Source organism: Meles meles, chromosome 12, assembly GCF_922984935.1.
Source record: "Meles meles chromosome 12, mMelMel3.1 paternal haplotype, whole genome shotgun sequence".
NCBI lineage: Eukaryota > Metazoa > Chordata > Mammalia > Carnivora > Mustelidae > Meles > Meles meles.
Genome location: NC_060077.1, coordinates 92,346,597 through 92,362,578, shown reverse-complemented (window position 1 = coordinate 92,362,578; position 15,982 = coordinate 92,346,597). Strand labels below are relative to the sequence as shown.

At 41.8% G+C, this 15,982-nt stretch overlaps 1 protein-coding gene across 3 annotated transcripts in view; it reads right to left on the bottom strand.

Annotated features, from left to right (window-relative positions):
* ZNF407 (zinc finger protein 407) overlaps positions 1 to 15,982 on the bottom strand; it is a 425,547-nt gene that overhangs the window by 251,314 nt on the left and 158,251 nt on the right. For all 3 annotated transcript variants that reach the window (XM_046025172.1, XM_046025173.1, XM_046025171.1), the window contains exon 4: positions 11,867 to 11,941. In XM_046025172.1, coding sequence (XP_045881128.1) covers positions 11,867 to 11,941 — 75 coding nt within the window. The remainder of the gene's footprint in view (positions 1 to 11,866; positions 11,942 to 15,982) is intronic.

Genomic DNA, 15,982 nt, shown 5'->3' with positions numbered 1-15,982 from the left:
AGGAATAGTATGCAGCCATAAAAATGAGCGAAGTCTTGCCAACTTTGACAATGTGGATGGATGTTAGGGGTGTTCCATTACGTGAAATGAGTGAGACAGAAGAAAATAAATAATGTATGATTTCACTCATCTCTGGAACCTATAAAACAAAATAAAACAAAAACAAATTCACAGATGCAGAGACCACATGTGGTGACCAGAGGGAAGGGGCTTGGAGCAGGGTGAAAAGGGAGAAGGGAGTCACTGTCCGGTAACGGGCGGTCACTAGATGCAAAGGGGTAATCATCGCTCTGCAGTATATACACAGGTCAAATTATAAACTTGTACATCTTAAACTTATATCATATATACCATTTTCCCTCAAAGGGGAAATAAAAGCATAAGGAAAAAATCTGTGGCAAAACTGGCTACTGAACTATTGTAGAAAGAACTGCTAAAATTCTGAGCACCATGACACGACAATGGCATTCACAGTACTGAAGTAATTCTGACAGGAACTACTTTTCCAGTGCTGTGACAGCAACAGATGAGTAGTAACTTCCATAAAAAGGTTTCCGATGTCTTAGTTTATATCTAATAGCTAAATGCAACTTGACTTTTTTTTAAAGTCTGTAGAGGATAACAAGGAACTATCCGTGGAGATATGACGGATGATGCCGCAACCAGCTGAGTTCGCGGGTCTCCAGCGTGTTCCACGTGCAGGACGATCTCGTCGTCAGTCCCAGCCTGAAATGCACTCCCACACCTTCCCTTCTGCTCCGCGAAAAAAAACACATCTTTGTTCAGTTGATATACCCTTTCATCGTGTAATATTCTCAAGAAAAATTGTGCTTTATACTTTATATCCCAGCAAATGCTAACAATGATACCATCATCGAAACAAAGTGAGCCTATAATTTCTCTAAATAGCATCACTATAAAAGTTTTACAGCAATATGCTTCAGACTAAAAACAAACATGCCTTGTTCATTTAAACAAATACACTCAGACTCTTCTATTTTTTGTATCTTCTATTTCATGAATAAGTACCTTAAAAGGGGGGGAGGATTACATTTCATAAATACACTAAGTTGTACCTAATTTGCCAGCGGTTACTAAGATTAAAAGTGCTGAGAAGCTATTAAGCATTATATGCAATGCTATCAAGAGATCAGCCATGAAAGAGCATAGCTTTACCAAAGAACCACGGAATCATAGTTCTTTTTCACCAAAGAAGGATGCAAGGAAATCTGTAACATTTGTGGACACACAGACCTCTTCTGAATTGTCAAAATTTTGAACAACCAGATGATCTAGTGCCAAGTCTCTCCGAAACCATTTTCACATCTGTGAAACGTAAACGTTCCTTTTAAAATCCAATATTCTACTATTCCACAACAAGCTAATTCTGCAACAAGATACCTGGTGTTAGGAGAAATTAAATGTAGCAAACCACTGACATCTGCAAGGCATATGAACTGAGACCTTCAGAAAGCCCTACAGAATATACTGTCCTCCATGAAAGCTGGCAAATTATTAAAAAAAAAATTAAGTGACCCCTTTAGTATCTTCCAGATTCTCTAAATACAGCCCAAATTCATCAATAAAGCTATGAATCCTTCCAATAAGGAAAAGAAATGAACTCTACACTTAATTCAGAATGCCATTTCTGTAGGACATCAACCTAAGTCCCCACGACCAAAACGATGAGGGAGGACGGCGTCCGACAGGAGACGTGCGGGAGGGCACGGACACAACACGCCAAGCCGTGAGCAGTGGCCACGCTGGCGCCCAGCAGAGCACTCCAACCTTCCGGCTGCGCACAGAGGGCCGAGGGCACGGGGCGGCATCTGTGAGAGCGCCACGGTGAAGCAGCGCATGGCCGGGTGCGACGGAAGCCATCTTCCACTGACATGCACGATGTCCATCCCCGGGTCCAAGCACCTCCACGTCCCAGGACAGAGCTCGGACACTGCCGGAGCCTCAGCAGGACTCCGAGCAAGCGAGCTCGGGCAGGGCTGCCTGGAAGCCCGCTGTCATCGGTACAGGGACCGTCCCTGAGGGACATGAGCTGGCTTCAGGAACCTTCTCCAGGAAGCTCTGCGCTCCAAAGAAACCGCTTCCTGACAACACGGTGGACAGAGGGTCCCTCCACTGTAAGCTCACACCACAGAAAGGAAGATACTTCCTAAGATTTCCAAATCAAACCTTTCTCGTATAAAAGTGAATTAAACAGCGATATGAATTAACAGTTCACGCTGGTATTTCAGACAAACTTGTAAAGACCAATGATTTTCTAACTAATGACGATTTTGTTGCAAGTCTGATGTCTCCCCTTACTAGCACTACCAGTAAGAGAGCCGTCTGTCCAGCGTTCGGTAAGATTTTCTCCTTCCCTCAGCGGAGCACTTCTTTCCCGGGCCGCAGGACCGGGTACAAGTCTTTAGCACTATGTCCGCTTTGTTGTGCAGAAGTCACATGACTGGGGGGCATCTCAATGTGGGAAATGATGGTCTTACTACAGAGACCTCAAGGCACAAAACTGGACCAAAGCTAACCTGTGGTGACGGCAGGTGCACTGCGGGCGCCACCTCAGCCGGTTTATGCATTCAACGATCTAACGGGCATCTGCGGATTCACCACCAAAGCGGAGAAGAATGTTACATTCCAGATTTTAATTTATCCCGACCTCGTACTTCCAGCTGTGAATGATTACTTTCTTAAATTTTCTTCTCATTCTTTCCTTATTTTCAACATCAGCTCCCAGCAGTGGAACCCACTTGATGAAGCCGCTCTGGCTGTAAGCACTTCCCCAGTGGCACCAGGGGCAGGTGACAGGAAGAGCACAGCGGAACCAGCCTGGGCCAAGCTGGGTGTCTGAGGCTGGAGCAGCGGCCTGACTTAGCAGCTCTGACTCAGTGGCCTTGGAGCCCATCCGCTTTGAAGCAGAATGTCCAGGGGAACTGAAATAATGTCTGCTCACTGAGGCATCAACAATATTATGAATGCTAACGCTGTAAAAGTTAATAGCCTGCAGGACAAGTAAGAGCTCCGTGTGTATAAAGACACATCTTCTTTACTCAGCTGAGGAGCCCACAGCTTTTCCGACATGCAGAGAAGATGCCCCATCGTGGATGGGGTGGGTCATTGGGACCCTCTTCCAAGTTCAAATGGAGCAGCCCTGCTTTTTCATTTGCTATTACAAGGCTATGTTCCATGTACTTTTTTTTTTCTGTTTAAGCAAAAAAGAAAACTCAAAAATTCACTGAAGCTTTGAAGTACATTCAGAAACCATAATAAGTACTAATAACAAGACAATAAACATTGGGGTAATTATTTTGTTAAAATTTTTCCTCATCTTCAAAATCTGGTAATCATATAAACAATATATTTTCTAAAAAGCCAAACCATAAATTTTTAAAACCTTGATATCCAGCAATAAGTCTGCCACTTCCTATTTGCTCATATACAACATACCCATATGACTTAATTATAAATATCAAACGAGACAAAGACATTTTAAATGCTATGAGAATAGAAAATTATTAGTTGTAATTAACATGCAAAACATACAGATTTAATTTAAATAAAAACTTTCATAGTATGTTCTGCTGAACCTGTTTCCCATAATCATTTGCTGAAGCAGCTTAGCATGGAAAAAGGGGTACACATATTATTTAAACATTAGCAACTGAAAGCATTTCATACTGCTCGACCAGGAGTTCATGCTCATTTCGGCACAGCCCCGAGGACTGTGCCATGCTCGGCACCACAGAAGACTGCAAGGCCACGGTGACTCAGAAGGCGGCACTGACCTCGCTACACTAAGAGGCAGGACCGTCTACAGGCACAGAGAACTCTGTCATTCTGCAATCCCTGTTTCATGGTGTGACCATCGATCACATATTAGCCAACAAAGAAAAACTCCATCTTAAAAAAGAAAAATTTCTGTGAAGACTTTAGTGTCTTATATCTAACCATAGTCACTGAGTGTCAATCACCCTGGGAAACGAACAGAGAAAGAAAGCCACCAACCATCCCTCAAGAAACTATCCGCTGTGGAAGTAGGGCATATACCACCTATTTTAAAAGGAAAACAACGGAAAATGTATTACGTAGCATAATGACCTCAGCGGGAGGAAGTGATTACAGAGAATGAAAATGTAGGGGAGGACTTGCAGTGAGACAAACTCTGGACCTTGTATGAAAGACCATACAGGCTGACCGACCCAGAGGACACAGAGCTGCGGCTGCCAGCCCAACGGGGTTGGGAACAGCACACGTGGTCTGCTCAGACTTTTCATGCTACCTTGGCCCAACTCCTCTATCACACGTACCACCGCAGGCCAGATCTAGAAAAGCACCCATGAAATAAGAAAGAACTGTAATTACATTAGAACTCGACAGAAATGACTCTTTCTCTGAAAAGCAGATCTCTGTACTGAGAACATACGCTAGAAACAACTGAAAAATTAGCTGGACTCCTATGAAAGTTCTAATATTTGAGTTTTCTCAACCTAAGCGTTAATATACTTGACTGAATCTTAGGAGGTGCTAACATTTTAGAAGCCTCAAACAACATCACAGTTCTTCTGAAAGGGAATAAAAGATTGGCCAAAATCAAAGACAGTGCTTCGAAAGAACACAGGATTACTACAGGACCAATATGTCTCATGGAGCACATCATGTTTGCTTGTCTTCTCCCGTCAGCACTCAGGCTGGGAGAGCCAAAACACGAGTGGAGATACCCTTTGTTTTAAGCTCACAACTGATTATACAAGTGACCCCAGGACCAAGAAATGGAGGGAAAGATCTTAGAGAGTAACCTATGTGAACCCTTGATTTCTCCTGTGAGAGTTCTGTAAAGAAATGTAAACACCCCGTTTCTCATCTGTTAAGATGATCGATCACATTTGCTTTGATCCAACTTTATAAAAATTACTTCAGAAATGTTATAAGTTTCCTGAAAATTCCTCAGGAAAATTTTTAATCTTGGACTTTTATAAGCAACTACCAAGACATCGTGAATATAAAGAACCTCTCACAGAAAGTCAGTACTGTATAATGAAACTGTATAAAAGTTGGTAATTAAGCATAATTGAAGGCTGCAGTGAACATATAGGCCTTTGTTCTTTTTAATTCTGGCACTGACTGGAAATTAAAGATAAGAGCTTAAGGCATATTTTAGTCAGAGTCCAGATGTATAAGCCCCAGTGTTCTAAAAGTAATTTAAGTGAAATAAAAGAAGAGAATAGCCAAAAATATTCTAGATGCCTGCCAGGGAAAAACACCTATGTTCTGAACATTTAACATATTTGATTGGTTGTATGTGGAATCACTTATCTGTTGACCTTAAAAAAGGTTAAAATAGAAGATATTCTTAGATCCAAGAACTGACTGAATTCCTAAAGCATAGCAAAAACACAAAAATGAAACAAAAATGCTTAAAAATTAATTCATCACAATAAACAATACATGCAAGAGAAATCCGAACATTCACACTAAAGAAGGTACAGACAGTTCACATCAGCACAGGATTCGGCTGTCTTATTTCTCATTTCTATACGGGAGTAAGAGGAGGCACAGATTAAAGCAGATGTCGTAATAAAGACCATCAGTACTAACCCATACATCTCTGGGCTGATAACTCACTGAACTAGTACAGGATGACATAATTATAATGTATGCAGTATTATTACAGTCTTCTGGGTTTCTTTTTTTGGGAGCCAGAGTGGGGGGGGGGGGTAGAGGAATTCCTAACCATACACATGTCTACCCTTTACCCACCGATGTTCTGCAGGCGGACGATGAAAAACAAGATCAATCAAGATGGAAGGAGAGGGAAAGGGACTGCTTCAGCACCGGGGCCTGGGGCCGAGCCTGGAAACAGAGAACAACTGGACCAGTGAGCAGGAGAGACACGACGCGCTCTGAGTGCACACGGCGGAGGGCTGGGGAACCACGGGAGCAAGAAAAGAAGAAAATGGGTGATGGAGTTGAGAAAAGAACGTGTCTAACAGGCTAACTTGCAGGGGGCTCTGCAGCACAATTCAGCAGCAGGACGCTGGGGCTGGAGAGAGGGAAGGGTTCCGGCAGCAAGCCAGGGACAGGAGACAGCGCTCGGCAGTACCCGTCTCCGTGACGATGCTAACCCACTTGCCCACAGTCTCTCTCTGGGGCCCGAACTCCACACTGACGGATGCATAATTCCAAGAACTCTGACTTCCCGGGCTTCCTCTGACGGACAGAGTCGAAGCCAACTGCCACTCTACTCGACGTTCTTTTCAGCCTGAGTCCAGTCCAGTTTCCCAGGCTCATCCTCTCTCTCTCCATAATCCCTGAGCAGTATATGAGTTCTGTCTTTAGAGGAGGTTGGTCATTGTATAGGTGTCCGTAACGTGTAGAAAGAAAGGGAAGAGCTACACAGCAATGCAAAGGCGAGTTTTAGGGGACGAAACAATCGTGCACAAGGGTTCTTATGGGGATTACTGATAAAGGCATCTCATTGGTTCATGGGCTCATTCTTGCAGTAAACATCTACTGCCTCCGCTGCTACTGTGCCCGCATCTAGATGGTGCTGCTGCAGGATGGCACGGCCTCTGCCGTCGCGCCGCAGACCTGGGGTGCTGGGAGGCGTGTCAAGACAGAGAGAGAAGACACACATAAAGGCAGAAGAGAATTCTGTTAGGTATGAGGCTCTGATGAAAAGACAGTCTGGTGCTATTTTAGGATGGATGGTCCAGAAAGTCCTTTTGCAGGGCTGCATTTTAATTGTGATCTGGAGTTAGAGCCTTCCCAGCAGAACACGGTCAGGGGCCCTCCGTGAGGTGTGCACGAGCCTGTCATGTTCTCCTCCCATGTGCCTGGAGTGACCCAGGGCGCAGGATTGGGGAAAAGCCGTGTAAGGGGAAGAAGCAAAGATCCACACACTGTGCATTGTCTAGGACACGGTCACCAGTCCGAGCATAATACTCGTGTTTTTAAATGCCCAAGAATTAAATACAGAGACGAATGGTCAATAACATGCTGGCTTAAAATTAAAGAATAAAGTTTAGAAAGAGTAAAAAACAATCCTACATTTCTGTAACATGTGTGTGTGTGTGTGTGTGTGTGTGTGTGTGTGTACACGTATATCTAAAACATTAACATTTACAATGCCTCTGCTGCCAACATGAGAATTTCCATTAAAGTAGGAAATACTGCATTCGATCAGCATAAGGGTGATGCCCCAAGAGCAGCACTCACTTCTGACGCAGCTAGAGAGGATGCCCTGGTAGGAAATGAAGGCAACCCCCCTTCTTTCCCCATGGAGGACGTGCTAGCTATGTCTGCTCAGCAAACCTGAGCTGCAAGTAGTCTTCAAAATCAATCATCCTGAGAGACAAAAAGCACCATGTGCAGCAGGACAAGGAAGTACGCTATGTTTTCATACCACAAAGCAGGACAACTTTTAAAAAGTCCCGTAACAGGACTTCACGCCACTAAACACACTGCCCCAAACCAAACAGCTGAAGGCATGTGCGCTCACAAACACTGACCTCACTTCACAACAACTCCCATCGTGAAACTTGCCCTGAATGATGGGAGCGCTGATTTATGGGAGGTGGTTACAACATATTGCTTACATAAAATGGGAATTTGTCCTAAGGGAAAAAATGATGAGACCCGAAGTAACAGTAGTAAATAAAGTGTGTACCATGAAGCCCACTGTCTAGAGATGGACTATAATTCTGACACTGAGCTTCCCAGCAGTAAACATAAAGAGGAAAATTCAATTATCTATGGGATTTGCTGGTATATAAGACCAAAACAAGTTGTTTCAGAAAGGTACATCCTCTCCTCGAACTAAGACCAGAAATAAACTGGCCATATTTTCATGAGTAGCAACCTGAGAACTAACTTAATAAAGATAGGAGTTTTATAAGGTTACTCCTTCAAACATCCTTAAATGTAAGTCACTACACAAAACCGAAGACGTCCATTTTACTGGAGGGAGAAAACACAAGCAAGGCAGGAGGGAAAGGGGCTTTCTGGCCACAGAGCTGCCCGATGGGCAGCGGGGCAGGAAGGGAAGGGAAGGAATACGCATTCAGGACCGTCAGCAATCGGACAGATGTGCGGAATCCCGACCCTCCACGGAGCTTCTGAGTGCCTCAGCGGAACCAGGCAAAGGCATCAGCCCTAGATGAGCTCTTTCCACCCCTTGCGGGATGAGCCACAGGAATTATCTCCAATCAGGTCCAAATACCTCCCCAGAAAGTAAGCTGCAAACTTCAACCAGCAATGAAGATCGGAGAACCCCACCTTCTAGACCACTGACACCTCTGTTAACTTCCACCAGGAAAATTCATCAAGTCAGAGTTAGAAAATACCCATTTCAGTAAGAAAACATGTGTCATGAAGCAACCATAGAACATCTAAAATTACCCATTTAATTGAGAAATATTTCCCAGATACTGGCAAGATATCTTTCATGGAAAATATATACTTATCTCCGTATGTACCTTAATAAACTGTCAGCTTAAGTCGTTAAAATATAAAAGGAAATTTCTAAAAATAATAAATATCCCTGGCTTTACATGAATTGAAGTGACTTCTATCTTTCCACGTAGAAATGATACTTAGCAGTGCTCTATGTCTGTTCAGTCCTACTTGTGCACAGGAAAGCCATGGCAAACGATCACAGGGTACTAATTCTACCCTAAATACTGTCTGCAGACAGAGAAATGGGGAAAGACAGAAGAAAGAGAGTTCTGAGCTCATGCATTACTAGGATATCAAAATATGACAACCTTCCATTCATCAAAATTCAGTAAGCCAAAATGGAAAGAAGATATGTTTTCCTCCATTTTGGCTTGAGAGAGTTTTTTCTGGTATAAATACACACACACACACACACACACACACACACACACACACACGCAGAGTCCCTAAATGCTTTATTCTTCCTAAATAAAAAAAGAAAACAAAAACAACAACAACAAAAAACAATCTGTCAAATAAACAAATAAATCTAAAAAGAAATAAAAATAAAAATAAAATAGGAAATACTTCAGAATGAACTTGCCAATTAATTGGAGTTTATTTATTCTTTTGGAATGTAAATCAAATGTGGCTATATTTAGTTCTTTATATTTAAGTGTACAAGACTTCTGAAATACAGTAGTGTACTTACTACCTTAAAATAAGTTCATGCAAATTTAGGGACCAAAAAAAAAGTTGTTCTTACACAAGCCATCACTTCAGGTGTTCATGAAGTCAAAACATATATATTTGAAATTATCTAGCTTTCTGTTGCTAATGACAGTCATGCTGACAAAATTTCCTGGTTGATCATAGTGCAAGTATATGAATTTATTTGTAATAAATTATCATTTTTGCATATATCAGTCAAAGCACAGGGCCTACATACTTGCAAACAGAACGCATTATTAATTTAATCGTCACAGCCTATTTGGCTGACTGCTATTACTATTTGCTATAATATGCAATGACTAAGAGGGGAGAATCAAATTTAAAACATAAAAAAGTAAGCTGATTATTTTGTCCTGGAGAAATTAAAATATAGCAAGCTTGCAAAATTATAGCCAAGGCATTAATGTTTTAAATAGGTAAGAAAAAAATGTTTGACTTAATTTAGAGAACACATATGCCCAAAAGTGACGGTTCAACATGCTGATAAAGAGTTTCTTTGTTTCCTAAAAGCATTAAAAGGCATCAATCCCCTTTCCGAGGCAGGGGGGAAGGTGGAATGGGAGCCCTTTGGCACTGACTCTGCCAGACGTGGCTACCTGAATACGACATGTCTACTGCCGGGGTCCAGGCCTTCTATTTCTGGGCAGTAAGACGAGGTATCCTAAACGAGAAGTGTTCTGAAACACAGAGGTCTTAATGGGAACAATTCAATGCAAGATGTCCAGTTGAGAGGCACTCGGCAGCCTGAACTGCGAGGGGCTCAGGACCCAGAAGACAGGGTACGTGCCTTCCCACCTGAGACGCCTTTCCCAACTTTGGAACCAAAATCGTGTCTAGGCCAGAGAAAAAGCTTACCGCGTCTCAAAGGGAAGAAGGACTTGCCTCTTGCCTCTGTGCGGCCTCCCTACAGATGCCAGGGGCTGAAATGAGTAGAAACAAGCAAACGGTCCTGGAGCACACAGAAAAGGTAATGGGAACTGAACAGTACACCTGGGGTCTTCGCTCTCCTGTCACAGGGGATGCCTACTGTATCTCAGCGCTTGGAGGAGAAAACTATGTATATGGTGATGAAGTTTCATTAGTATGAGAGGATATGAACACTTTTTTCACCTTTATTCATTCCTAGATGAAAAGCAAAATGACACATTTAAATTACAGCAGGGAGGTATTTTCTTTTTATTAATCATCTGATCTAGACTGTTTTCATTCAAAATTTATTTGGGGAACAAAATCCCTAAGTACCCAACTGTAAAGATTCTCAGTGTCAGATAATTAGTCCAAGGAAGGACAATGGGATTAGAGTCAGAAAAAATAACAATTCTAACATTCATTAATTATAAGACACTGAATAAATTATTGCAAATTCCTGAATCTCAGGCTTTAGATCAAAAAGCCTGGAATAATATCGCACTGTTAATAACATCACAGAGTGATTAACTGAGATAATGCATGTAAAAGCAACAAAATATAGTACTTAAAAATGTTTCCGCTTCCTTACACATTCATGAAACATAACTTAGACAAATCCCAAATCACAATGGAAGTAATATAGAATATGTTGAATTTCACGAATTATACATTCAGGATATGCCCAGCACATACAGTTTGGCTCAAATTCAATACAATGCCACAAAGAGAAGTCCCAGAAGTCAAAAGATAGAGAGTAGGCGTACGTGACACTCAACGCTCTGGCCCAGCAGTCACGTCCGAACCGGAACGCTGAAGAAAGCGACAGGCCTTCAACAGAAAAGTCAAGTCAAATGGCTTGTAAACACAGAAAACGTTGGTAAGAGCATTTTCAAGTTTTTAAAAAGGGAATTAAGCATTTACAAATAAGGCAGAGGATCTCGGAGGCCGTAGGCTGCAGACTGACGGAACGGACTGCATCATTCCCGGCATCTTAGAAAGGTATTAAAAGCCCAAAGTTTCTGGGAGTGTCTACAGAGTTTCAGGTACCATCGTAGAGAACTGGGGGGACTCGACTATGTCTCTGAAGGAGGGACAGAGGAATTTCCACCCGCTCTGAGTGAGCTGCACATCTTACAGACTCAGAAATTCTGGAAGCAGCCATACTCACCTGCCAGCTGACATTGCTTTACTTGTGCTCACCTAATATAAGTAAGTCTGTGTGATGAAGCTAATCATGATACAGCAGCAGGAAGCAAGCAAGCCTGGCACTTGAGGACATAATAATTGTAGTGTCATTTTTCATGACATGGCAACTACAGGATTATTCCGGGGATGACACAAGCTGCACTTCTTTTTTAGTACCAGCAATGCTTAATTCTACAGTAGGAATTGAAAAATACTGTTTAAAAACCTCAAAATAAAAAAGCAGGAAAAAATAGACAAAGTCTACTTTAACATTACTATTTTAGCTCATCCGAACACAGGGCAGAGGTCAATCCCCTCCTAAAAAACTTTTCTACTGTTTCAAGTTTATTTCACAATTTCACAGATCCAAAGGCCCTCAAACCTTTTCAAATATTTTTAGATCTGAATTTTAAAATTAAAATGACATTAAATTCTTGTAGAAGAATGGTATGAAATACGACATCCAACCACAGAGTACTGAAAATGCAAAACATGATAAACTGACTTGATATCAATTCGAGAACTCACATCGTTAAACAAAGCCTAAAATGCAAATATAATCATACTTGTTAAATTTTTTAAAATGAGCAAAAATTACCTTTCTTTCGGGGTGCCAACTCCATGCTTGCCTAGGAGATGCGTATTTAAGTGCTTCTTCATTACAAAAGCAACCCTAAAGAAAGAAAGAACAATAATTACAGAACTAAAACGTGACTCTGCTAAAAGTATGTCCACAAAGTACTTAACAGGCACTGAAATGCGAATGTAACATGAAATTGCACGCTACAGCAGCACTCCTGGTAAACAAGACGCTTGCCTACAGATCACATGTACTGTGATGCATGAAAACTAGAAGAAATAACCGTATTTAAATGAACTGGTTCATTGTCTTCCTCCGTGCGCGAACAGGGGCGGAAACAGTGACTGTACCTCAGTCACTGCCTTCCCCGTCTTTAGAGAGACAAAGTGATGCCCAACATTGTACTCCTCACTGCCCCTTAGTTGATCCCACACTTCAATCATGAAAGGAGTTTGGGAAAATGTCATTTTATTAAATATTTAAGGGACTGTAAAGAGAAAATAAATAGCCTCCATGAAGCTTCCTTGAAAACAGGGTAATAATTTGAAAAGAGGTTTTAAAAATGATGTAAGTGTCTAGTGTGTCTGTGGCACATGCAAAAAAAAAAAAAAAAAAAAGTACTTCAGCGCCAAGAAGATATCAATAAGTAAAACAAACAAAAAGTATTATCTGACACACTATCTTATTTTATACACAAATCAGCTTACTTAACTCAATTTTGAGGACATAAATACGAAATGGACAGGAATCAAAAGCCAGTACATGGAACACCAGTCTCCTTCTGAATACAGTACAACATCAATTTAATTGCATCGTGTGATTATGTAGAACAATTTAGATCTCATTCAGAGGCATCAAATGAAAATGGTTCTCTTGATACGCAAAAAAAAAAAAAAAAAATTTAATGTTATAACTTTCAGTGTAAAAGGGCTTGCAAACATTTTTGTTAATTATGTATTACAGCTGTCCTTCATAAAGTTAATTACCAATAGCTGAAAGGCAACAGAATCTATTTGCATATGTACATGAAAGGCATGACATATGCAAAAATATGATTTTAATTAGCATTCTATGATATGAAGGGCTACAAATCAAATTGGCATGTTATAAGATTCTTCACATTGAATACTGAATTCATCTGGACATGTTTGCAGAAACGGGCAACGTAAGGCTGTGAAGTACTATGGCCTTATAGAAGAGACATGCCAACTGCTAAGACTGGAAGAATTTCTAAAAAGATAAATGCCTCTTCTCCCCGCCATGTCTTGTCTATTCTGGTTCTTTTCCTATAATATTAGAGAACCTCAGTTTCGAGGCTAAAATAATATATTTGTAATTTTTAAGTGACTGTGAGTTCATTATTCAAATACTATATTTGTATATACTGAAAACGGCATTCATCCTTTTTTATATATTAGGTAATAACTATGGACAATACAGGCTTGACACTATAAATAACTGAGCACACTATCAATCATTAAAATGGAAAAAAAATTACATGTAAAGAATCAAACTGTGATGATATTAAAGGCTTAGCAAAAATAATAGTACAAGATATTCTTTGTTTCTGCTTGATTCGGACAAAATAAATAACATTTTTCATTTCCTTAAAAAAGAATGCAGTAATAACAACAGTCCATTTAAGTCATAACTTCCCTACTGTCCTCTATTTTCTTATAATTAAAAAAACATAAAGCTAATAGCAAAGAGCAAAGGTTAAGAGCCCAAAGTTGCAAAGCACAGCTTATTTACATGACTAAGTATAATTTAAGAGATGTGAGCTTAGAACCACAGGGCAGTTCCTGAAAGAAGAAACTTTTATTAATTAAAATGTGTAAGTTTTAAGAATTGAAACACAAATATTATGCTTCACGGGGAAACAAACTGAAGCACACAGAGAGGGAAAGCTTCTGCCTAATATAATTCTTAAATTGCCTGCTGAATGTCCATAGACTAAATATCTGGAGGAATAACAATCTTTTATTATAGGAAAACTTTATAATACTGAAATACAGCTCAATTATACTCAAATGCGAAATGTTCATTCATCCAAAATCTGATTTAAAGTAAGTATAAAGTCTTTAAATTTGAATACGTAAGTACAAGTAGCATCAAAGTCCCAAAGTCATCCTCAATTAAAAGATACAAGTCAAGCATGACTAAAATCATCTTACCAACCTATTTGAACAGAACATTGCGAGCAATCTGTGTTTACTGAATGCAGTCTACCTCTCACTGCCATCAACATAGTCTTGCTTTCACATTTTAACACGGTAATTGCTCTGGAAATTTGATCATCTATACATCACCAGAAGTAAGACAAAAAACGGTCCCAAATCTGAGAAGCTATACAACCGAAACTCCTGGCTCCTGGTGAACACTTATGCCTGTGTACTCACTGTGTTTCCGCACATTTACTGATCACTCATGGGTAAAATCAGACAGAGCTGTGCCTGCATGGGGCTTTCGTTCTGTACTATGCAGCTTCTGGAGGAGGCGGCAGGAAGCCCCCGGTGCCCCAGCAAGGACACCGCTGGAAACCCGGGCATGCGACTTGGACCCACTCCACAGCACAGTGACAAAACTAGAGTCCCTGCCTCAGAAAACGTGAAAACTGTGATGAAAACAAGAACAAAAAGTAAAACATCCAGCATCTTAAACACTGTGGTAAGTGGTAGGAGAAAAAAAACAAACCAACCAACCAAGAAGGAAGATCTGAAGGGTCAGGACGGAATCAGAATCTTACACCAGACAGTTCCGGAACGCGGTCTGTGCATGAAGGGGGCAAGGGGCCGGCCCAGGGACGGGGCGGGGAATAGCAGGCCACAGAAGGCAGGGCGGCCCTGACAGCTGTGGGGGAGCCTGTGAGCGGGGGCTGCTCTCCGAGGCAGAGGCGGCAGAAGGTTAGGGAGGACAGGGCAGGGTGGAGGGTGGAGGGGGAGCTACAACACCAGAGAGAGGAGAGGCATCCCAGGCCCAGGGTCTGACTCCCTGCCATGTGGCTCAGAGCAGCCAGAGGGACAGGACTGGGGTAGGGGATGAGTGGGGAGAACTCTCAGAGGGGTAACCAACAAGAGGCCAACCTCTGGTCTTGAGGTCAAGGGCAAGATCCATGTTAGAACATACTCTCTGAGGCTTTCCATCTACAAAGGCCCTACAATCTAAAGGAACACCTTGAAATAAAAAACTGTGCTTTTCTTTAAATATGATTGATTTCCAAGTACCTAGAATTGCCTAAAATAGCGTCACTTAAAATTGGTTTTGGTGTCAAAAGAGCAGCACAGTAGTAACATTTACATCCTAGTTAGAGATTTCTACTTTTCAGTACCAACATTTCATATTTTAACTTCTAATTTGAAACGAATTTCTCCTACACAATCGATGGATCTAATCAGAACCTCTTCCTTTAATCTCTAAGGTTTTATCACTACAGAATTATTTCCATTTGAGAGTCCTGAAAGATTATCTGGCTGATCTACTTAAGTAAATAAGAAACAATACACGATTACAGAGGAAGAGATGTGGAAAGCAACATGCGCCAAGCGCCACAGCACGTCAGCGTTCCCTCACTCACACGCCAGAGTCAGGGCATTCAGTGCAGGGCCACAAGTCAGCTTTGCACAGGCGGTTTCTCCAGAACTCAAGCCGAGGGGACAGGCAGCAGCAGTATGTTTGGGGGGTTTTGCTATGTTGTTACGTGTGTCCCTCGTCCCTCAGTGAAGGGCAGATGTTCCTCAAAGACCGGCCTGTGCGAGAGACCATCCAGCTACCTGCTGGATGATCAGGCCTTACAGGTCACAGGAAAGACAACTGCGTTGGATTGTAAGCAGCTACAACCCACAGGACAGCGCCGTGCGTTAAGGAGAACCTGTAAGACAGCTGAGCACAGGACGAAGCGGCGAGCGCGGGAACGGCCCTGCCGGCCCTTTCTGCGGGACGGGGCGCCCTCTCCCCAGCGCTCCCACCAGTCCCCTCCGCACCCAGGCCACACTTCCCCAACCGCTGGGCAGAAGGCAGGCTTCACCCACCCACTCTGGCACTCTGGCGAGTGCGCCAGACGACAACACAACTGACAGTTTTCAGTCACCGCTGACGAAACAGAAAATTGAAAAATTTTTTAAAAAAGAAAAAAAA